Source organism: Rhinolophus hipposideros, assembly GCF_964194185.1.
Source record: "Rhinolophus hipposideros genome assembly, chromosome: 2".
Lineage (NCBI taxonomy): Eukaryota > Metazoa > Chordata > Mammalia > Chiroptera > Rhinolophidae > Rhinolophus > Rhinolophus hipposideros.
This window is the reverse complement of record NC_138048.1, coordinates 67,763,347-67,788,195: the sequence shown is the minus strand read 5'-3', so window position 1 is coordinate 67,788,195 and position 24,849 is coordinate 67,763,347. Positions and strand designations below refer to the sequence as shown.

The following is a 24,849-nucleotide window of genomic DNA, read 5'->3' as shown; positions in this document are numbered from 1 at the left end:
CCTAATTTTTGTTTATATTATTTGAATGACTATGAAAATTATATAGCCTTTAGTAAGTAAAAAAGATCAATTCCATATCATACAATTTATTTTGAAAGTAACAGAAGCCACATTTATTCACTGCTCACACACACGTACACACGCACGCACAGCTCCTTGGAAACACTGTGTTATACTTACTGAACCATCTGATGCACTGGCTCCAACCTTGTCTCCTGCTGCATTCCAGCAAACTTCAAAAATTCCACCTGTTCCCCTATAACTGTGAACTAGAGCACCTGTCTAAAAAAATGAAAACAGAATCTTAAAAATAATACCACATACTGTTATAAGTCCAAATATTGAGGTAAAAATATTATATGGCTTTATTTCTAGCAGTAAGAGGTAGGGTTTATTTTGGTTACTTGTATAACCAAAATAAATACAAGTTCTAAAATACTAAAATGTGATATGATGATCCTCTTATAAAAAGATAATACTAGTCTGCCCTCAACAGATCATTCATACACACATTTAGTTTAAATTTAGAGAAATTTCTTTGGCAAACATCCTAAAGAGTAAGTACAATAAACTAGTCAAGACAATTCAGTGTTAACTCCGTTAGTTACTCCTTATTTACTGAGCAGCAGTCTAAGCTATAGAAGTTATAAAAAAGCTAAAAGAATATACATACATTATTCTGAAAGATTACATAATTTTTAAAAGCACAATCAGGAACACTAACAATTTCATTATCAATTTAGCTGACTCATAAATATAGCTAAATTATTTTATTCCTTCAGTAATGGAAACAAAATCATTCAGCTGCCACTGACTAATTAAAACTCAGTACAAAAATGTATTCTCCTAAGAAACCAGTCATTAAACAGGAAAAAGTTAAAGGTTCTGTTGTGAGAAATCCACAAACAATGAAAAATATGCTTCTGGTATTCTGCTCTGACAAACCAGTAAGGACCTCTCAGCTTTAAAGTGACCTAAAAGGTCAATCTAGAGGTAGCAGATCTATCTAAAAACAACAGGGCAGCGAGACGTGTACCTTGTAAACACCCACCCAGACAACTAACCCTAAATGAATCGCTAAAGTGGAAGACTGTTTTCCCTTGGTTTTTCTTCAAAGTCAGTCCAGTAATACTGTAAAAGCCACAGATGCACTGCTACAGCTTATCACATTGTGAAGGCTCTCCTGATTTTTAAGCTGTTTTTCCTACCTAAAATGTCTAACAACTTACGAGATTAGTGAAAAAGTTTGAGTATAGGTCTTCGGCATCCATGATCAATTAGAAGAGAGAAGTAGGAGAGAAAGGAGTGGCACCAACAAAATCTAAAACCTGCTGATACGTAGAAAGTAAAATCTATAGGACAGTCAACTTGGGGGTTTAAGAAAACAAAAACTTTCTTTTTTGTACTTCAAAAGTACTTACCAATTTCTAAGCTTGACTTAATCTGTAATTGAACCAAAACAGCACAGTCAAGAAGCCAGAGGCAGGACATTAACAAAGGCCAAGAGATGCAGATATATGTTCAGACCGGACTTCAACAACTGACCTGTCCAATGCTTTGGTAACGTATCATCCAAGGAATGAAAGAAGAGAACTAGATGTATATGTTACAAAAAAATGACTTTCTCCTGTACTAAAAACTCACTAAAAGATGCATTTCACTATTTTCAAACTTAAAAGAAAAAAAGGAAAATATTTTTGATACACAATAGTGATACAACAAAACAGTGTGGATAGTTGCTCAAATGCCCTGAAAAGCCTAGCAGCATCTTGCACTAGAACTCTACAGTCCTACACCCAAATTTCATTTAAATTGACTTTCTCACAATGGAGTGACTGAAAATGTATACAACAGACAGATTATCTATAGATTATATCTAATAAACCTTTGCTACTCAATCACAACAGAAAGATTAACGTGAAAAGAAAGTCAAGGGGTAATATAAACTATTAGAATAAAAGAGCACAGAAAGCTTGATAGATTCACTACCAATATGCCAAAATCCACATATGTTCCAAACACAAGCAACATCCAGTAAGTAAAAGGAATATGTTTTTTTTCAAGATGCTATTCATGGTAACAATAAAATCCATAAAACACCTAGGAATAAATTAGGAAAAAGGATCTTTACAAAGAAATTATAAAACTTTAATAAAGAAAAAAGACTTAATTAGGGGGACTTATAAAGTTAGTTATTAAAACTATGCTAATGATGCAGGTATATATACAAGTATATCAATGGAATGCAAGAGAAGCTATGAATAAACCACACAAGAACTTGGTATATGAAGAAGTGGCATTATGAAACAGTAAGGAGCCAATAAATAGTGTGAGACAACTGGTTATCCATGCAGAAAGATAAAATTAGATCTCTACCTCACACCACATATAAAAACTAATTCTAAGGGAGTTAAATATGTAAATGAAAAAATAAAACCTGAAAGTATAAAATGAAAGAATCATAATGCTTTTATTCACACACATGCCTGTAAGGGATCAAGAAAGAAATGGGAGCAAGAGTTTGTATTTCTAGCATATACCTTTTATAGTGTTGTTGGGTTTTTTTAGGAGGACCACTTGAAAGTATAACTTAATAAAAAATAGTATTTGAAAATAATGATTTTCAAATGCAAAATACTCTGTGATGGTAAGCTACACAGAGAGAAACAGCCCATAGTCACTTATTATGTCTGTACTACAACCAGCAAAGAACTTGATCATTGAAAGAGAGCAGGGGGAGTCAAGTGACTGCTATTAAAGAAACAGTACATGGACCATAAAAACTAAAATACTGAGAAGATAAAACTAAAGCAACAGGCTGTTTTCTCTACTTTTAGGAAAGGCTCTCTACAGCACTGTCCCTAAGAAGGTAGTATAGTTTTAAATTTGTGTCTGATAAATCATTGTGTTCAGCCATAAAATCTTGTCCTGTAGTCCATTTTTTAAAATGTTCATATGGAGCTCTTTCAAAGACAATTATTTTAGAAAATTCGAAAATTATAAAATTATATTTAATAAATGCATCTTAACCCTTACATTTTATGTCTGCAACACTGCCGGAAAAAAAACAAAGAATCTAAAGTATTTCTAAATTTTGGTCTGTATTATATGAAAATATAACTTCAGTTGGTTTTAATCTTTACTTAGCTGTAAATTAAAAAAAAAAAAAAGTACTAATTTAAAACCTGAGAACTCAATTAATGCCACAAAAGGAATGACAATCAAAGAGGAAAAGAAATATTTGTACAGGCTAATGCTTCTTACTAAATATAAGAGTATTTACTTGACTATTTAAATAACTCAGACATACCTGTGTGTTCCAGATGTGCACACATTTGTCAAAAGAACCACTTGCCAGATACCTGCCATCAGGACTGAAAGCTACACTGTACACAGGCTCTTGGTGTTTTGTCAAAGTATGGATGCAAATTCCTCGGTCTACATCCCATAATCTAACAGTAGAATCAAAGGATGCACTGACAAGGGAGGAAAAAATATGATTTTATAAGTAATAAAATATTCTCAGTCCCACCCACAATCTACAGTAGTCAGCCGTTCCTAATAGCTAGCCACAAATTCCTCACGAGGAGCAGACTGGGCTGCTAGAAAGAAAGTGTTTTGGAAACAAATCTATATATGAGAAAAGGCAGCTATAAGGGCATCTCCAAGTCCCTGAATCAGAAGACGTAAACGAGCTAATTCACTGTGTTCCTTTGTTCTTTAAACAATTCTTTATATCGATCCATGGTTTGAATACTATTGACAATATTTTTAACTCTATCTTTTTTTAAAATACTGAAGAAACTTTATTGCACTGTGCCACATTACTTGGGTTTTTTTTTTTTTTTCATTACTTGGGTTTTAATCAATATTTGTTATCACCAGCAAATATCTGACATCTCCGGGGGGCTGGGGGGGAATCCATTATGACCTGAAATAATAAAACTCCGTTTAAAAGTTCCCATTAAAAAAATATTACTTGCAGGACCCATTTCCATTTCCCGGAATATTTCCTAATTTGCTGTCATACATATTAGAAGTGTTATTTGTAGAAGACTCATAAAAAGAAGAGTAAAACAGAAATATTACCTTGCTAACATAAGGTTGGCATTTGGATTATTTGTCCCTGGCCCTGTTGGACTCCACTTGATAGTATAAATTTCTTTATTATGTGCTTGTAAATCATGGACACAGTTGTCTTGTTTCATACTCCATATCTAAGCAAAAAAGAAAAATGTATATAATTATTTTTCTATACAAAGGGTACATTTAAAATACTACCTTGCCAATTCAAAATAAAAGTGGTATAACCAGAACAATGATTACAGATATCAAGGGGATATTTGAAAAGAAATTAAGATGCAGTCTTTCTTTTTAAAATGACAAATTAGCCATAAGTCCTTTCCAAATATTCACTATTGTAAGGCTTCAGGACTGAATTAACTGTAGTTCTAAGGTTACTTTTGATAGCTTCAGATGGTATAAACGTTAACATCCTATAAGTTCCTTGGGTAATGTTTCTGAAATGTTTAAGGCTCTTAGTTTCTATGCTGTCTCTTAAATAAAAGATCTACATTATAAATTGCTTTTAGAATTTAAAATCAGGAAATATTTCACAAGAGAAAATAAATAAGCAACTTACAAATAAAATAACATGATTCATGTATGTCACCAAAGTACAGGCAATAAAAACAAAAGTCGGGAGGGACTATATAAAATTAAAAAGCTTTACAACAAAGGAAACAATCAATAAAATAAAAAGACAACCTACACAACGGGAGAAGTTATTTGCAAATCATGTATCCAATATAGAGTTAATTTATATAAAAATATAAGGAATGCCTACAACTCAACAGTAAAAAACCTAGTAACCCAATTTAGAAGCGAGCAAAGGACTTGAACATACATTTTTCCGAAGGAGATATACAAATGACCGACAGGTACACGAAAAAGCTCAATGTCACTAATAATTAAAGAAATGCAAATCAAAAAACACAGTAAGTGTGATAACACTTCACACCTGTTAGGATGGCTATTGTATATATATATATATATAAAAAAACAGTAAATGTTGTCGAGAATGTGGAGAAATTAGAATTCTTGCATGGTGTTGGTGGGCATGCAAAATGGTGCAGCTGGCATGAGAAAACAGTATGGACGTTCCTCAAAATACTGGAAATGATGCTACCATATGATCCAGCAATCGCACTTCTGGGTATTTATCCGAAAGAATTGAATTCGTTAGGAGGAATCTGCACTCCCTTATACACTGCAGCATTATTTACAAAACCCAAGATATGGAAACCATTTAAAAGCCCACCGACAGATGAATAGATAAAAAAAAATTGGTATATACACACAATGGAACATTATTCAGCCTTTAAAAAGTAGGAAATCCTGCAATACATGACAACATTGCTGAATCTTAATAAGGATAAATACTACATGAGTCCATTTTATGATGCATCTAAAAGAATCAAACTCAGAAGCAAAGAAAAGAATGGTGGTTGCCAGGGGTTGGGAGAGGGAGAAAGAGGGAGTTGCTAATCAAGGAATATAAAATTTCAGTTCTAGAGATCTGCCTGCAGACAACACTACTATACTGTACACTGAAAAATCTGTTAAGAATAGATTTCATGTTAAGTGTCCTTTACCATAATAAAATTAGAACTTTTTAAATGATTTATAGAACCATGAAAAGTAACAAATAATTAAAATTAAAATGGTAGTGAGTAGTGTATAAGTCTTTCTTGAATGAAAATATGCCTATGAATAGATTAAAAATTCCTGTTATTTTTGAGCAAAAATTAAGAGAAACCTACACTGAGAATAATTCTGACAAAATTATTCAATGAAAATATGGGGAGAAATCTTGCCAAATACAAACACCAAACCCAACTGCTGACAAAAAACCCAAAAATTAGCTGGGCTTCACACTTCAGCAATGTCACTAATTAGAGGTAATAATAAAGCAGTATCACAATGTTTTTGTATTTTAAGTACTTACAACTCAATGTAAATAAAGCCAAAAGCTTTGTCTCCACACATATTTCATTTGACCTTTCAATAGCATTGACATTGCTGACCACTGCCGTCCACCACCTCCCTTGAAATGTCCTTCTCTACACTTTTTCTTTCCACTTGGATCATTCCTTTTTTTTTTTTTAATTTATTGGGGTGACAATTGTTAGTGAAATTACATATGGGTCATTCCTTCTCACTTTCCTTTTGAAAGCTCATTCTTCTTGAACTGGTAATTACTGGAGTTTCAGACTTGTTTTTTAGGTTTCCCTCTTTTCTTACTCTATACTTATACCTACATAGTTTTGTCCATGCCCATGGCTTTGACCACACATCCAATGAGAAATCATAAATTTTTATGTCAAGCTGAGAGTTCTCTCAGCATCAGGCCCACTTAGCACCTCTACTTGTATGACTGACTCAAAGGCACTGTTGTTTAAGTTTGACACGATGTTCTCACCCACATGATGTTTCTTGTTCTCAGAATACGGTTCCTAACACACGTTAATCATCCAATTTCTGCTTTAAAATTCTATGACCTTTTATTATTCTTAGGACAAATAGAAGTACTCTGACACTTCCTAGTCCAACTCCGTAGCTGCAACTCAATCCACACCTCAATCCAGGCTCTCTAGCCACTGGCCTTCTTTCACAGTCTCTTATGTGCCACATTCTGTTCCACAAGTTTGTTTCATTTCATTAGTGTAAATGTACACGTACGCAAAGTAAAACTCAAGAGAGAAAAGCATTAAGAAATGCATTTTTACTAGCAATGTTTGTAAGAGAGCCCAGGCTGGAGAAAAACTCACTAAAAACACAACAGGTATTTAAGGAAAAACCCCACCAGGTTACCAAGGTTACATTTAGTCTGCTCATGGGAGGAGGGAAAGCAGTTTGCCCTAATGATTATGCTAAGTGTAAAGGTCATCATGTCTGCAGACACTGGCACTGCAGAGTAAAGGAGAAAACTATTTTCAGTTTAGAGTTAGCATGTTACAGGAAAGGGCTTCATTAATTTTGGAGATTAGTATTTAGGCTGTTCTTTATCTCAAAATGCTTTTTTTCTCTAACTGGTATGCGATGTGCATAGGTGTTAGTTTTGCTTTTAGTCACATAACTAGAAAAACATAGATGTTGAGATGTGGATGCTGGCAGGTCAAGTAGGTTCACTCACCAATTAAGTGATTCTCTCTGCTCTCTCTCACTTTCCCAGTAAGGAGGACATACATTCACACCACAGCAAAATCAAATTAATACAATTCATAGAATTTCAGTCAAACCCATGAATGCTACAAAGATCTCTGCCGCTTATTAGTCAAATCTTTACATGTGTAAATACACTTATTGTGCCAATATGACTTTCTAATAGTGAAGATAATTTGTAACAGCACATTTCTCAGTATCATAATTCCTATCATGCAGTCAACCTTTTTAATGGAATTTTTTATATTCAAACATTTAAAATACTTCATAAAAGAAAATATAAAAAACAAGGTTTAAAGCATTCAATGAACTATAAGATATTCTAAATAATGTTCAAATGGCCAGAGCAGCCACACTACTGTAGGCCATCTCCACCCCATTTCTCCCCACTATCTGAATTACCTTCAAAGTCATGTCATCAGAACAGGAGGCCAGGAGATTGCCAGTTGGGTCCCATTTGATAGCATTTACTTCATTCTAAAAGTAACAGTATAATAGTCATTATTTTCATTTTACAGACTGGCTTGCTCTTTGGTCATTAAACATACATACTCAAAAACCACTCTGAAACATTACTTATTCATTAGAATCGGTTTTGGGGAGGGGGGGGATTCTCACCGTGTGTCCCTGGAATGTTTTAATAGGTCTGTCTTGTCCTAATTTACAGACATGAATGCACATGTCTGTACTACACGAAGCAAAGGTATTGTTGCTCTGCCAATCAACATCCAATGCTGGTGCTAGAAAGGAAAAAAGGCGAGGTTTGCATTCATTCCACATGTACTGAAATCGAGGAGCCTCAATTTTAAACCATGGTTGGATATTAGTATGCCAACAGAAACATAAACATTCTACTTTATACTTTTTAAGATAACATAATTTTTAAAAATTATGACATCCAAATATCAAAAATATTAATACATATCATTGAGTTGTGTCTATGTCAGACACACTTAACGAAGTACATGGACCTGGTCATCAAGAGATCAGCATTCCTGAGAGCATCCTCTGTAAATTACTAGCATTGGATTTTTGGTTTCTCGTTTGTAAATGACAAAATTAAATGTGATGCTATACTGCTTTTTATTTCTAAAGTTCCGTGAGTGTTCAACAAACAAGAAGCCTTGGTTCTGCCTTAGGAGTGGTGGGCCCTAAGCAAGTCACTTAATCTCTCATGCTATTTGCCTCACCTAAGAAAGGGGGATAAAACCTTTAAGCTTAGTATAAAATGATACTGTGAAAATCAAGTGAGATGGTATCTATGGAAAGGACTTTGTAAATTACAAGTTAGACAAATGTTACACTGAATAAGTATCATTCCCAGTATCTACTCAACTGATACATGGAATACAGCATATGATTCACAAATACATTTTATTCTGAAAGATTCGTCAAACACCTCTTAAAATTTATGTCACTGAATTTAAAACATCAGAGGCCCAAATGCTGGTTAGCATTTAATCCTTATTTTAGCTCTGCTAAGATGAAAGATTCTGGCCTTTCGTTTTCCCCGCTGCTAGGAGCAATGACCTTCTAATTAGCAACACAGGTTCAGGTAATGATAGAAAGTGATCAGGGTAAGCAATAGGAGCATACCCCAAACACTGGATTTGGAGCAGGGGTGGACACTTTGTGGCCCATCAGCCAAGACCAATTTTTACATTTCATTTGGGTGGGTAGTTGAGTGGGGGTGCGGAGGGGAGAATAAAAAGACTACATGTGATCAAAAGAAGACCTATGAATGTGAAAATCCTATGAGATTCAAATTTTGGTGTCCACCAAGTTTTATTAAAACCCAAATAGGCTTATTAGGTTATATATTATCTATGGCTGCTTTTGCACTACAAAGGCAGACCTGATTAATTGCAACAGAGATTCTACAGCTTAGAAAGCCTAAAAGTTACTTTCTGGTTGTTTACAGAACAAGCTTATCATTTAAAGAAAACAGAAAAAAGGGGAGAAACTGGAAGGTTAAATTTAAGCTGTGTATCCTCACTACTAGAGATAAAAAGCATTAATAAAGGAGGTCAGAACTGTGTCTATGGGAAAGGAAAAACAAAGCCACTGTGTAAATCTAATTGTAATGGTAACTGCTAATGCTGAGACTATTGTAAATAGGTGTTTTGAGAACTGTGAGACTGCTAAGGAATATGTCATGTGTGAGGATTTCCAACTATGGACAGGAGCAGCAAAAAGAAAAAAAAAGAATTAAAGCATTTATGATTCATAAAGGAATACTTAATCAGGATTTTCAGAACTATATCAAGATATTTAAAGGCAAAAGAAAACAGGCAACAGTGAAACAGATTTCATTAATTAGCTAAAGACAAATCAGGTAAAAAAACAAAAATGTAGAGTATAGATAGCTCAAGGAAGCTAACGGTAGTAATATAACCAGACATTACAGAACTAGCTTTGGGTATATTTCTACAATGAAAAACCAGGAATCCAGATATTATCTGGACTGAGTCAGTAAAGGCAAGTAATACAAGACGGAAAACGACATGTTTAATAGAAAAATACTATGTGTGGGGTATGAAATTTGAGACTATATATAATACTTAATACTCTCCCCAAACAACTGGATGAAAAATAGGGTATATAAAAAACATTAACATAAACTCACCTTCTGTACAAAAATTTCAAATTATAAGAATTTCCACCAGAGTAAAAAAAAAAAAAAAAAATAACCAAGACTCACAAAATTTTAGACCTGGCAAGTAGAGTGAACTCAGAAGGCAACACTACTTGGGGTGGTTCTCCTCCCTCCCTTGTAGGGCCTCTTTACCTCTGCTGTGTGTCCAACCCCCAGCTTCTGAGTGTCTGTCTGGGTGCTAAAGGCTCCCGGGGGCAAACTTATTCAGAGAACCCTCCTGCTCTGCTGCTGTCTCCGTTCTCCACAAGGTGACCAGCACCCAATGGCTGGTGGTATGTAGGTGGCAGGGATTAAAAACACCTCGCACCCTTGGCTTACGATGAGAACAATTCTGAGGTATAAGTAAACACTCCAGAGCCCTCCCTGTCCGGGTCAGGCCAGGACTGGACCTGCTTCACCAGAAACTGCTCCCTTCCTTGGCTCCTTCCCTTTCCCATTCTGCTTCCCACAGCTCCTCACTTGTTTCTACTGGGAGGGTTTCCTTAACAAATCACGTCCCTCAGATGTTTGGCTCAAGGTCTGCTTCTGAGAGAATCCAACTTAAACAGGACAGTAAATAAAAATACAGGCCAACTTTGAGCAGCACTATGTGTGAATTCCGTTGTGTGCATCGCAACTTCTCAGAGCAGTGCACACGACTGTCCCGTTCATTTGTCACCTTGCCCTCAAGTCCATTCCTTACTACATTCTGTCCTCGTATGCAATGCACCCAGCAGGGCTGACTCGCAAATTACATATCCCAGACTCCTGTGCCTACAGGTTTCCAGGAGGGTCCACAGGGTGCAAGACACTGTCAAGGGCCCAAGATCAGGACAAAGAGAGAAGACAGGTGATTTTGCTCCCAATTCTCTCTTTTAGGCTGTGTCTCTGGCAGCAGCTATGTTTACTCTACGCCGTTCTTGCCAGGTAGCCTCTCCTTTAAGGCTCTAATTCGCACTGGGCAGCTGGATCCTGCCGCCTTCTTTGTAGTCTTAGGTTTCAGGCAGTTGTTAAACTCCGGGTTATCTCATATTCCTGTTTTTCACTCTTCCAATACCTCTGCAACTGTTTCCTTGCATTAAATTCCCTTTCTTGCATTTCCTGGTTTAGATCCTGTTTTCCTGCCTGGAATCCGATTCAGTAACTACTTACACTGCACTTTCATTCTGACATTAATATTATTACATACGGCATCATTTAAAAAATAATTTTAACAAAGTGTTTCTTAGGTAAATAATTTGTTCTAGTGTTCAGCAGCTGGGGGAAAAGGCCTGAAAAATCTAATTAATTTAGAAGACAATCAAAGGTATAATAAAATGCTATGAAGACGGCCGAGCATATGTCATGATGCACCCGAGTGTGAACTTGATACAGAGCAGTCTGCAAATATTAGACTGGAGGCTCAGAAAATAGGCAACGTTCAAAGAAATACACCATCAGGTTCAAAACAAAACAAACTGTATAAGCAGGAAAAGATAATTGGGGGAGCTTGGGAATGCTGCAACGTGAGTTAATGCTTCTGTACTAACCTGCCTCACAAGATACAGTAGTTATGGCTTGCTATAATCTAAGAACACATGCCTCCTTACTTTATATTTATTCCTAAAATAAAATGAGTCAAGGTAATACAAGTTCTTTAGGACAGAAACAGATCTCTAACATAAAATGTACTTTTATATCAGTGATACATAAGAGGTGTTTTTGCTATTACTGGTCTCGTTTTACGCACTACAAAAGAGTCTTAAGAAAAGTTAATTTGCTCAGGGTAACAGAGACTTTTAACATACTGGGGCTAAGATTCAAATGTCTGTGTCTAATTCTGATTTATTTTTCTTAACCTGTAAATACTTTGTAAGTTAAAAAGGCAATGAACAAACCTATGAGGAAAAGGAAGAAAGCATTTATTACTCATTTGCTTTCTTTTAAACAGCTTTATTCACGTGTAATTCATACACCATAAAATTCACCTATTTAAAGTATATAATTCAATGGTGTTTGGTATGTTACATTATTAGTTTTCAAATATTGTGCTCATATAACGTAAAATGTGTCATTTTATTAAGTATACTACTCAGTGGTATTAATTACATTCATAATGTTGTACAACCATCACCACTATTTCCAAAGCGTTTTCATCACCCCAAACAGAAACTCTGTAACCATTAAGCAATTAACTCCCCATTTCTCCCATCCCCAGCCCCTGATAACCTCTAATTTTTATTTTTTGTCTCTATGAATTTGCTTATTCTAGTTATATAAACAGAATCATCTTATTTGTCCTTTTGTGTCTGTTTATTTCACTTAGCATAATGCATGCAAGGCTCATGGATGGGGTAGTACGAGTCAGAACTGCATTTCTCTTTACCGCTGAATGATAATCCATTGTATGCATAGACCACATTTTATTTATCCACTCACCTGTTGATGGAAACTGAGTTGTTTCCACCTTTGGCTGTTGTGAATAATGCTGTTATGAACACTGATGTCCAGGGATCTGTTCAAGTCCCTAATTTCAAAGCTTTTGGATATGCAAGGTATGATCAAACAATACAGTGAATGTTTAAATTTAAAAAAACAAAAAATTATTACCTTAAAAGACACATTGCCATTAATCCCACTCAAAATACTCCCCCTCATTTCAAACACACATATCCCACCATTCTTGCCACTTTCTGAAGCTGTTCTGGAAGTCCTCTTTCGTGAGTGTCTTTAGTTGCACTGTCATGGCTGCCTCTATGTCCTGAATCGATTCAAAACATTTACCTTTCATGATCATTTTGACTTTGGGAAAGAGCCAGAAGTCGCCTGATGCCACTTACGGTGAATAAGGTGGATGAGGACACACCGTAATGTTTTTATTTGACAGAAATTGCCGTATACCAGAAGCAATGTGTTACATGGAGCGTTACATAATGGAGGATGATTTATGGCACACTTTAAAACACACCTTCTCTCAACCATAGCTCACACCTCACTGACTGCATTGAACACAGTGAAACCTGTCACACACTGTTAGTAAGGTTCTACATGCTGCTTCCTATATTGAAGATCCCTGCCTTCCCACTGGATGGCACTCGGCAGCGGCCTTCATCTTAATTTATGATCACAACGGAAAGGCTCCATGTCACACATCTCTTCTGGTATAGCAATTTCTGTCAAATAAAAACATTACAGTGTGTCGTCATCCATCTTATTTACCAGATATGGCACCATGTGACTTCTGGCTCTTCCCCAAAGTCAAAATAATCATGAAAGATAAATGCTTTGAATCGATTCAGAACATTGAGGCAGCCACGACAGTACAACTAAAGACACGAATGAAAGACAACTTCCAGAACAGCTTCAGAAAGTGGTAAGAATGATGGGATAAGTGAGTTTGAAGTGAGGGGGAGTATTTTGAGGGGGATTAATAGTAATATGTCTATTTACTGTAATATTTTTTTTTAAACATTCACCATATTGTTTGATCACGCCTTGGATACCTTAGAGTAGAACTTCTGGGTCACATAGTAATTCTATGTTTAGCCTTTTGAGGAATAGTCACACTGTTCTCTATAGCGAATGTACCAGTTTACATACCGTGTTTCCCCTAAAATAAGACCTAGCCAGACAATCAGCTCTAATGGGTCTTTTGGAGCAGAAATTAATATAAGACCCAGTCTTATTTTACTATAAAACCTCGTCTTATATAATATAATTAATACAATACTTGGTATTATATTAATTTTTGCTCCAAAAGACCCATTAGAGCTGATTGTCCGGCTAGATCTTACTTTTGGGGAAACACAGTATCTACTAACAAAGTATAAGGGTCCTAATCTCTCCACATCCTCATGAACATTGTTATTTTTTTTATAGCCATCCTAATGGGTGTGAAGTGGTAACTCACTGTAACTCATCTATAATCATGATTTATGCTTTATGCAAGAGTGTACATGGGACAATATCTAGGCACAAAAATGAAAAGATAATAATTTAAAAAGCATGATAAGACTTCCGTATCTGGTCAAGATGGAGTATCAGGGACCATATTTATTTCCTGCCCCAAACAACCAAAAAACTTACAAAATATATAAAATAATAGTTCAAGACACTGGACATCTAGCAACAAAGAAGAGTGGTTCCGCAGAGAAGGAAAACCAACAAACAATGTACCTTCAAAATTGCCCAAGCTTACAATCTGGAAAAAAATGTCCAGGTCTTAACAGCAGGAAGAGTTCTCTCTATGCAGAGATCAATGAAATTCCTGTGCTGAATAAACAAAGATGAGAATGTGGGGAAACCAAGGCAGCTAGAATTCTCAAGACAGAGTACTGGAAAGGAGAGAGCTACGCAGAGAACTCTAAAGGTCTACCGTGGGTCCTACTCACACATTTAGCTGTGTACTAATAAGCATAGGTGTGTGAAGACACTAGCTGAGACCTGGAAAAGAACCACTCAAAAGGATTAGAAGAAACAATGTCTGATACTCAAGGCTGGGAATAGTACCTAACTCTTCCAGCCAGACTAGAAACCTCAGGATTCAGGGAACACTGGTTAGAGTACCTTAAGGTTCTTGCTTCAGTGCTTGTACTACAGGGCAACAATAATCAAAACAGCTTGGTACTGGCAGAAAAACATCGACACACAGACCAATGGAATAGAACTGAGAACCCAGAAATAAACCCACATAAATATGGAGAGACAATTTTTGACAAAGAAGCAAAAAACATACACTGAAGAAAAGACAGCCTCTTCAACAAATGGTGCTGGCAGAAATGAAAGCCACGTGCAGAAGAATGAAACTGGACTGCTGCTATATGTCACCATGTACCAAAATTAATTCAAAATGCACCAAAGAGGGGGGAGGGGGTCTCTAGAAGAGGGTAAATGGGGGCTAATATACGGTGATGGAAGGAGAACTGACTCTGGGTGGTGAACACACAATGGGATGTATAGATGATGTATTACAGAATTGTACACCTGAAATCTATGTAACTTACTAACAGTTGTCACCCCAATAAACTTTAATTTAAAAAACAAAAGAAATAAGCCCATGACAAGATGCTTAACATCATTAGTCATTAGGAAATGCAAATTAAAACCACAGTGAGATACCACTACACACATCGTAAGAGTGGCTACAATTAAAAAGACTGAACACATACCAAGTGCTGGCAAGGATACAGAGGGACTGGAATACCCACTGCTGCTGAGAACGTAAACCAGTTTGGAAAATATAAACTCTGGCAAACAGCTTGGTGATTGATTAGCAGGTTAAACATACACCTACCACATGACCTAGTCATCCCATTTCTAGGTGTGTACATAGGAGAAATGAAAGCACAGTCCTTATAAAGCTAAATAAAAACATGATTGTTGAAAGCAGTTTTATTTTGTAAAAGCAAAAAACTGGAAACCCAAATTTGCTTCAGTGGGTGGTGAATGGAAGAAACTGTGGTACATCTACATATTGGAATACTATTCATCAATTGAAAGAAAATCAAAATTATGCAGAGTGAAACAATACATACTGTGTGATTCTCTTTAACATAACATAAACTAATTTCCGGTGAGAGACCACCAGTGGTTGCCTGGGGATAGGTAGAGATCACAAAGAGGCAGGAGGAAACATTTGAAGCTAATAAATATATTCATTGTCTTGAGTGTGGTGATGGTTTCAGTGGTATACACATATGTCAAAACATTTCAAATTATACAATTTAAATATGTATAGTTAATTTGTATGTCAATTATACCTCAATAAAGCAGTTTAAAAAAACAAAAAGGATGGCAAGAAAGAATACCATGGGTAAAAAGTTTATTTACTTGTAAAATGGCTTCAGTACCATCTGCCTCCTCTGGAGTTGCAGCCAGGACTAAATGTGACCATGCATTCAGAGAGCAGCATCTCTAGCACAATGGTGGTATACATTATATAATGGCTAGTAAAAGTACCACACACATACTTATCTCAATATTCCATCACTCCTAGGAGGTAGGAGAAACTTTTAGGTGAAATACCCAGAGGCTTAAGAGAATTCTATCAGCTTGAAGACTAGAAGCAAAGGCAGATTTTAAAAAATCGATGTATAAATGCCTATTAACACGGTAAGCTTTAATCAACCAGAACTGTTTAGCATAATGCTTGCAAAATTATGTTACTGAGACACTACAGAAAAATAACTTTGTACTTTATTTGGCATGTTTAGTCACACTATGTAGAGAAAGACAAAAAAGCAAAATGCCAGAAGTTTCAGTTTTCAAGGTGATGCTGTGCCATTGCCTTTTGTGAAAAAACTGTTAGCAAAGATTTGAAAATAACCAGTTACGTTAGTCAGTCTCCAAATAAAAACGCTCTCGAACCACAGAAAAATCTTGAAAGCAGCAGTTAAATCAGGTAGTACTAAAACTACCGTTCTAATAGTTATTAGGCATCTTGTTCCAGTTTAACATCGGTTACTGTCACCAGGAAACTCCGTAAACGCAGGTACAAAGGTTGTAGGCTGCAAAGGTACACTGGTACTAAAGTCCAACTGTTTCTACTCATCTGGTTGCATGGCGTGGTTTGTGACTATGTACCATGGAGGGTGGGGCACACTATTTTGGGAGTCAGATTTAAGTATCAAATTATTTCATAAAAGAGAAATCCATCTATAGCACCCAGTTCCAACAACGAAAAGGCCTAATTTTTATTTTATGCACACAAGAGGACTGACTTCAATACATCAATCCAAAATGAGAAATTATAACCATTACCTAAATTTGTAGGAGTTTATACAGTATTTTCATGTACATTCCTTTCTTATCCTCATAACAGATAGGTATTATTATTATCCCTCATTTGAAGAGAAAATGAGGCGCAGAAAGGTTAAGTGACTTGTAAAGTGAGGTGGAATTAACATTCAGACCTAGACCTCCTGATTCAAAAATCTATGTTCTGTAAATAATACCATTAAATAATACCTACCAGGCCTCAAATGTGTTTTTATGATATATTTCACAGAAAATTTTTTATAATCCTCCGACAATTAACAATCTGAAAGTCATGGAACACCAACCCCTCAAAGAACTAGTAACGAGATTGGTATTTGATATTTCAAGATTTTAAATGAATCATATCTGTTAAAAGTGTAATTAGAAAAATATATGAAAGCTCCAGTTCTCATGTAAATTGTGAAGATTTACCTGAATGAAAAGGAAACTGTTGCTTGGCTTCACCAGTATGCGCATCCCAAATAATTGTAGTCTGTGATTGAAAAGAAAAACACATCGCTAAGAATTTGAAAGTTTATTACAGATGTATAAGTTAGATTCCTAACTATATTAAAGCAATATGAAATGTCAGCATGGATTTAATTTTTGACATTTACTTTATCCCAAATAGTACAATGAGCTATACTCCATTTTCAGGGGTGGGGTGGGCATGTGGGGAAAGGTATGACTATTAGGCAATTTCGCATTTCCCTGATGGTTTTTCATCAGTTAATTTACTTCAAATATCAATTATTGGTTGTCTACAAAGTACCAGGTATTATGTCAGATTGCTTAAGAAATTCCATTTCAATAGTGTATTTAACATAAGATCTTTTACCGTTTAACTATATGGAGAAAAAGTCTGGTTAAGAAAGTAATTAGCTAATTCTCAATATTAAGATTTTTAAAGCTCACATTAATATATAGTCAGCTTGAATTTTGATATTTAAAACAATGTATTTCATATTACGTTAAAGTACGACATCTAAATCTGAGTGGATATATTCACCATTCTTTTTAACATCCTCCCACCACTAATTTTTTTAACTTTGGGGATGGAAAGTATTACACAGTGGCTGTGACTATTAACAGGGCTGTCCCCTCCCACTTGCCCTCCTTCACTTTTCTCCCCTTTTTTCTCTCTACTTCCCTTTTGACGATGCACCCAGTTATCTAGGAGCATGTATTTTCCTAGATTCAAATAATCCTAAAACCTGTATTCATTTTGAGAGGTGTGGTAAAGGGGATGACCTAAGAAAGTGAAGAGGCGGGGGGAAGAAGCCATATGTTCAATCTATGCATATTTTCCAGCTTAATTAGGCGAAAAAAGCTGGAAAGATCCTGCATTTTATTAAATGTTCAATTTAAGCACCAGGAGTTCTGCTAACAGACTGGTTCTAAGATTTCCGATAGAATCACTCCAGAGCCATATTCACTGATGAGATAAACTAGAAACTGTAGAAGGAAAGCAAAGAGTATGGGAAGTATGACATTCATTATGGCTCAAATTCCAGCCAAGAATGAGGAGTGTGGTCACACAGATTAAAAAATAAAAAGGCATTCTCGTGAGTAGGGTCAGCCATGAGCTGACAGAATATCTTAAGAAAGCATTTGTATTACTATCATAAATTCATACCTGAATTTTCCAAATATGAATATTTTATTGTTTATGTGATTATCAGAGAATATATATTACTTTCCAGTTATATTCTGTAACACATTAACCTTTATAGAATTTAGTTTAATATTCTTTTACCTTGTCTACTCCAGCACTTAGGATGAAATTTCCTTTCTTATTCCATTTTAATGCAAATATAGGGCCTTTATGCTGCCCCAAGGTGCTAGCAAGGTTACCTAATAGTCAAAAAAGAAAACATTGAAATTATTTCAAACTTTATAACTTAAGACCAACAATAATAAATGAAAAGAATGATGCTTCATTTACCATCTTTAGTCCATATTCTGGCAAACCCATCGTATGAACCAGTTGCTAGAAGTGTACCTTCACTCTGTCAAGAGAAACACATGTCTTTCAATTCTATAATCCAGAAAGAGTATTTAACTGTTATTAGAATATTTCATGTTTACGGCAGATCCTTGACATTCCCCAAGGAATGAGATTTGGAAGATCCTTTGAAAGCCCCACAAAAAGTTATAAAACAGAAGCCAGAGGAGGAAAGGACGTTTACTTGCTGAGTCAAGGATAGATGACCCCTAAAATTCTTGGTAACACTGAAACAGAGTTTTCTGGGGGCAGGTAAGAAATGGGTGCAAAGTAACAAGGAAGGAAAAAGGCAACATGGAAATAAGGAAAATATATAGGAACTTTGAAAATGCTGATTTTCCACAAATTAATCATGGGAATGGAAATAAACTAAGCTGTTAATCATGAATTTGAAACTGAAAGGGTAAAGCTTTATCAACACTAAAATCAAATTTTCTGGTAAGTCACAGTAATCAAGTTATCCCTGAAAAATGTTAAATCATATATTGAATTAACATTTATTCAGAATTATAAGATCACTATAGAAACAGTAAAGCCAGGAAGTAATCTAGACTAATCGTTCCCAAAAGACAGTTTTCATCACTTCACAGCAAAATGAGAAAAAACTAGAATATGTTTTTGTTATACAGGTATCTCTTATCCCCCAACAAAAGGCTTAGTAGTTAAGGACTGATTATGTGCCCATTATTGGTTTTCATCTGTTACCCCATTTACGTAGGTACCATTACCAACTTTTACTATACATGTGAGGAAAGTGAAGCACACAGTGGTCATTCCACCTGTTTTATGTAGGTTCTGCTGCTACATAAACCGAAGAGGTGGAAGTGGAACCTTAACTGCTAGAAGGCCAGTTTTCGTTTTTAACACCGTATCTGGGAGAAAGGATCCCTAGTCTGTTGTTCTTATTAGTTAGTGAAATCCAAAACCAGCAAAACAAAGCAACAAACCCGGCCATCAGTCTGAGGATTAGACAGATTAAGTAGATTAGTAACTACATCCAGCATGGACAATATAATGATACTCACATTCCAATCTAGAGATGTCACGTCCTTGTTGCTTGGGACATCTTGTCCTCCTTCTCGTATACAATGTCTAAGCACTAACTGTGTGGAGCCACTAGTGCTATTTTCACTAAGATTCCATATTCTTGCTGTGGAGTCTCCAGACCTATAGGATGCAATGTACGTTATTTTATTTTATTTTATTTTTTATTTATTTTTTTTATTAGTTTCAGGTGCACAAGACAAAGTAATACTTAGACGTTTATCATTTATATCCCTCACACTGTGGACCCCCCGCCCCCCAGCCACTATCTCTCTGACATCGCATGGAGCCATCACATTTCCATTGTCTCCACTCCCAATGCTGTACTTCGCTCTTGTAAGTATATACATACATATGTATACATACATATATATATATATATATATAAAATTGTAGTTGGCATTCATTATTGTTCAGCTTCAGGTGTACATGCAATGTATTTTAAATCGTCATAATATTCTCAAGGATCCCAAAATAAAAAATTAAAAAATTTACATCCTAATATTAATAAGACAAATAAAACAAGACTAATAGGAATTTCCACTTCTTTTATTTGTTTGTCTCCACTTTGGGGGCCCCAAGCACTCCTGAAGTTTAATGACAACGTGTAAGATTACTTTATGAGAAACATTTACAGAAGCAAAATGGCAACAAGCAACAACAGAAACTTGAACATGTATTTAAAAAATGTAAATAATAATTTGGTCAGTTTCTTTTAGTTTCACTTTGAGAAACATACCCTGATGCCAAGAGATCACTAACAGGATTCCAGGCACAGATGAAAACTTCAGATTCATGGCCCCGTAACACGACGGCCTTATTAGGAGGGATTTCAACATCCCCATCCACTTCCATCATATCAGTATGATTATCTGCGTCACATGAAACAAGTGGAAAATTCCAATTAGGTAGTATTACAACATTGGGGGGGGGGGATTCTTAACCAGCAACTATCTCCTTTATAATATATAGTGCAACTTTTTTTTTTTACTATGTCAGGTAATGGTGAAAATGATTATACACTACTTAACATATGGAAAATAAATTCCTATCTTTAGTTAAACATGACCATACTATTTTCAAAAGACATATGTATGTATGTTTAGAGGTGAGGGGGGTAAGGCTAGAGAAGGAATGCAAAAGGTTAGACCCAAACATGACTAAAATAATAAAATGGTTTGAATTAAATGTATCCATGCCAACACTATTCTGAGTTTCTGCCAGTAGGGGTTGCTGATATCATTCATATAACATGAGAGTTGCCTTTATATTTCCATGTCAGAGCTTTATTGTATTTGTTAATGACTACTATTCCAAATTTTATTTAGAAATCAAATGCAGATACAAAATTCATTTAACTGTAGAAAAATGGATTTTAAGTATTAAAAAAAAAAAGAAAGAAAAGAAAATCCATGAAAGTATATCTAGCTTTTTGGAGCTTTAGGAATAAAAATCTGAATTGTGTGATACAAGTTAGAGGAACAAGTTGGCATAAATGATATTGATGATGTGATTTCATCTTGGAAGATGTGACATCCCCATGAAGCAAAATATTTCTTCTGAAAAGGAATTTTTAAAAATTGTCTCTTGGCTCACTTGCTATAGTATGTGCTCCATTCTCCTCCCCATTTGCTGTGTTTTCCCCATTTTTTGCAGATCCTTGCTGGTTTGTGGCAGCTGCGGCAGCTGCGGCAGCTGCTGCTTGTTGCTGGGCAAGCTTATCTCTGTAAGCTTGCTGTCTTGTCTGTACTACATCAGGCATCACGGCATCTATCAGTGACAGAGATTCTATTGGTCGGCCATCAAACAAGGTACCATCCTGGATTTGGAATATTGTGAGAGGAAAAATCAAAGGGAACACATTTAGGGTAATTTGTATTCATACAAGTCAACCACACAAATGATAAGCTTCATTCCCCCCCCCAAAAAAAACACTTTTAGATAAGTTTCTGAATGCATGCAAGAAGGAAAGGAGTCAGAGGGAAGCAGGAAACTACAAGGAGCTGTTTAATTTTTCTTCCTCACCTAGTTCTTACTGTTACATGTTGCACAGATACAGCTGAAATACTGAAAGGAATAAGAAGTAAGCCTAGGTGATAAGAAAGTTTATTAGTTATATTCCAAAACTGTTAGTCAAAAGCAATGACCAATATGAAATCATTCATACAATGATAAGAGATTTTGTGCCATGTAAATACTTCTTTAAAACTAAAAACTTCTAAAATATCTTTGATGGACTCAAAAGTTTCTTGTAAATTGATTAAAATATTAAAATAAAAATGGACTTCAGATATGCTATATAACATCTCATTTTACTAATGTTGAAATGCAAGCACAACCAGGCTAAGACTTGCTGAAGTTACAGAGCTAGTTAATGGCAGGTGGCACTCTCTTAACCAGTGCTGTTGAAAGTGTGATCCAAGGACCACCATCACCTGGTAATTTGTGAGAAATGTAGACTCAAACTTACAAAATGAAAATCTTTGAAGGGCTTAGGAATCTGTGTTTTAAGCTTTCTGGGGGAGTCTTATGTGCAGTAACATTGGAGAAGCACCATCTTAACTCATAGGCTATACTGCCCTTTAATTTACGGACTTGCTGTAATTTTCCAAAGCTCCTCTCATTCACACTAGGAAGTCCACAATTAATAAAAAGTTCTCCAGCAAGTACAAGAAGAGATACAAACACAGAGCATGCTAGAAACAGTGCAAATTAGTTAACAATATGCATATGTGAAGCCTGGCTCACATGCACTACTGACGTCTAACAGTGGTGTGATAGGTGCTCCGAGTTACAAAAGCACCGGAGATATTTCTAAGGTGTCAATTGTAATGGAGTCTTTGAGGAGTAGGAGAAATATATACATATATATATATTTTATATGTGTAAATGTATAATTTATATAATATAAATATAATTTATAAAATATATATTACATATAATATATATTTTAATTTATCAGTAACTTTAAAATATTAAAACCAACAGATACATTGTGGAGTACTGTATTAATTCTACAAAAAGTTTTTCAGATAAAATGAGACTTCATCTCTAGCCACTGACAGAAAATGTTTAGCACCCTCTTCAATATAGGATACTCTGGGAGGGAAAGTGCTGAAAGACAGTGAAGACACATTTAATTTAGTATTAGTGGATTTTTCAGTTACAAAGATGAGGAAACAAAGATAATAAAATCAATTGTAGTACGCTATATCATTATAGTAATAAATACTGATATAGAAACCATGGATGCTTCCGTTTTAAAAACATGCGTCAGAGGAAAGGGGACGATGTTAATCTCTAAAATGGAAATAAGGTAAAAGCTCCACAACTACTCAATTCTGCCATTGTAGCACAAAATTTGCCAGACAATACATAAACGAATGAGCATGGCTGTGTTCCAATCAAACTTTACAAAACCAAACCGCAGGCAGGATTTGGTTCGCAGGTCACAGTTGGCTGACACCTGAGTTAAACTACCTATCTATGGACCTTAAATGGGCAATAATATGAACAATTAGCTTCAATGACAAACTGCCCTCCAAGACTAGGTATAACCAAACAATATGAGATTCTCTGACTTTTCAGACCATCAATGGTCTTAGCATTCCACAGCACAATGCTGTTTCAAAGAAAATTATTCCTTACTATTTACTTACAAAACCATCTCAAGGGAAATAAGCCACAAATAATGGTCCTCACAGCTGGGAGCCAACACACCTTGCCTGTGCGACATGATCGCGACATTAGGAATAATGCCCTTCCTTTCTGTCAGCCAGATGATGAGCAAACAAGACATCAGATAAGGACATACTGAAGAGTAAGAGTTACTACTTGAAATAAGTCTTCCTTACCTCATTAATACTAACTTCTGCCTCTACATACTGGAGACCTTTCTGGATGATGGAAATCAATGCAGCAGGTGGGACAAGGGCACCATTTATGTTTGATTGACTGATATGGCTTTCTATACCAAAGGTAAACGCTGAATGAGAAAATCCTAAAAGCAAAAGAAAAGGTGTAAGAATTTATTTTCCTAGTGGCAACATGTTATAAGACACAAATGAAAGACCTCTATAATCTTTCAAAATCATGTTTCACGCATATGAAATCCCTGACTGTTAGCTAAGGTCAAATATGATTTTAAACAAAAGTATCAAAATCCAAATATGTTCAGCATGCTTTCCTTTTCACTTTAATTACGTAATGTCCTATTTAAAATTTCTAGTACATGTTAAGATTTAGCAGTGGCACATAAGTTCTCCCAATAAATAGCATCAAACTTTAAATTTGGAAAAAAGCATGTGGAATTATGTGACTCAACGGCTTCACTCAAGATAATTTAGGCCAAGATAAAGTGGCATTTAATATTTTTGCACTATATTTAAATTTCTACAAATTGTCAAACACCTTATAAATTCAATCTTTGGCAGGTTCTTTAAAACTACTTAGGAAATAAAAAGCAAACTAAAACTAGTAAGAAATTAAAATTGAAATTGAAAACCCAGTGTAGGTATATGTGATTAAAAAATTATTAATCCTTTGCCACTTACTAATAACCCATCTAAACGAAAGATGTAGAAAATGAGATAGCAAGTGAAAATCAGTTTCTGTCTCAATTAGTAATTCTTTCATTTTTTTATTTGAAATACTTAAAACCAAAAATACTCAAATAACAAAAATCTCTTTACATTGGCCTTGTTTTTTATGCAAGTCAAGTTCATAAGTAAAATTCTAATAAACTGATAGACCCAAGAGTGGTTAACTCTCTTTACCAAAATACTCATCAGAGATTACCATTAAATAGTAATTTTCACTAATGTATTTTAAACAATTCAATTAAATAATACATGTAATATGGAACGTTAAGAAACCTTCAGACTGAATAAATGGAATATGGACTTATTTTAGTCTTGGTTAAACTGATTTAATCTACATAAAAACTGTTGCCTAGCCGGTGTATCCTAGTTTTCTTAGTGCTTAGTCCATGTCTTTTTTCCCTTTCTTTTGAGTTTTGTGCTTCCATCCTTAGGCTCCATGTGTCACTTACGAACAGGTAAACACAAACAACATGTGCCTAGGAAGTATTTTAATTGTTTAATAGACAAAGTACACTGAAGCTGATGTTCCTCCCGGTTCCTTCCTTCTCTTTTTGGCACACCTAACCATTCCATTTCCTGTAACGACCCATAGTACGACATGAAAA

The 24,849-nt window shown here is 35.3% G+C and overlaps 1 protein-coding gene across 4 annotated transcripts in view; it reads right to left on the bottom strand.

Moving 5' to 3' along the window:
• Positions 1 to 24,849, bottom strand: part of TBL1XR1 (TBL1X/Y related 1) — a 147,757-nt gene that overhangs the window by 5,709 nt on the left and 117,199 nt on the right. For all 4 annotated transcript variants that reach the window (XM_081029016.1, XM_081029019.1, XM_081029018.1 and 1 more), the window contains 12 exons: positions 23,498 to 23,643; positions 21,240 to 21,462; positions 20,383 to 20,515; positions 19,625 to 19,766; positions 18,540 to 18,603; positions 18,351 to 18,448; positions 17,027 to 17,087; positions 7,843 to 7,964; positions 7,627 to 7,701; positions 4,090 to 4,217; positions 3,311 to 3,476; positions 181 to 282 (listed from right to left, as the gene is read on the bottom strand). In XM_081029016.1, the coding sequence (XP_080885142.1) occupies positions 181 to 282; positions 3,311 to 3,476; positions 4,090 to 4,217; positions 7,627 to 7,701; positions 7,843 to 7,964; positions 17,027 to 17,087; positions 18,351 to 18,448; positions 18,540 to 18,603; positions 19,625 to 19,766; positions 20,383 to 20,515; positions 21,240 to 21,462; positions 23,498 to 23,643 (1,460 nt within the window). The remainder of the gene's footprint in view (positions 1 to 180; positions 283 to 3,310; positions 3,477 to 4,089; positions 4,218 to 7,626; positions 7,702 to 7,842; positions 7,965 to 17,026; positions 17,088 to 18,350; positions 18,449 to 18,539; positions 18,604 to 19,624; positions 19,767 to 20,382; positions 20,516 to 21,239; positions 21,463 to 23,497; positions 23,644 to 24,849) is intronic.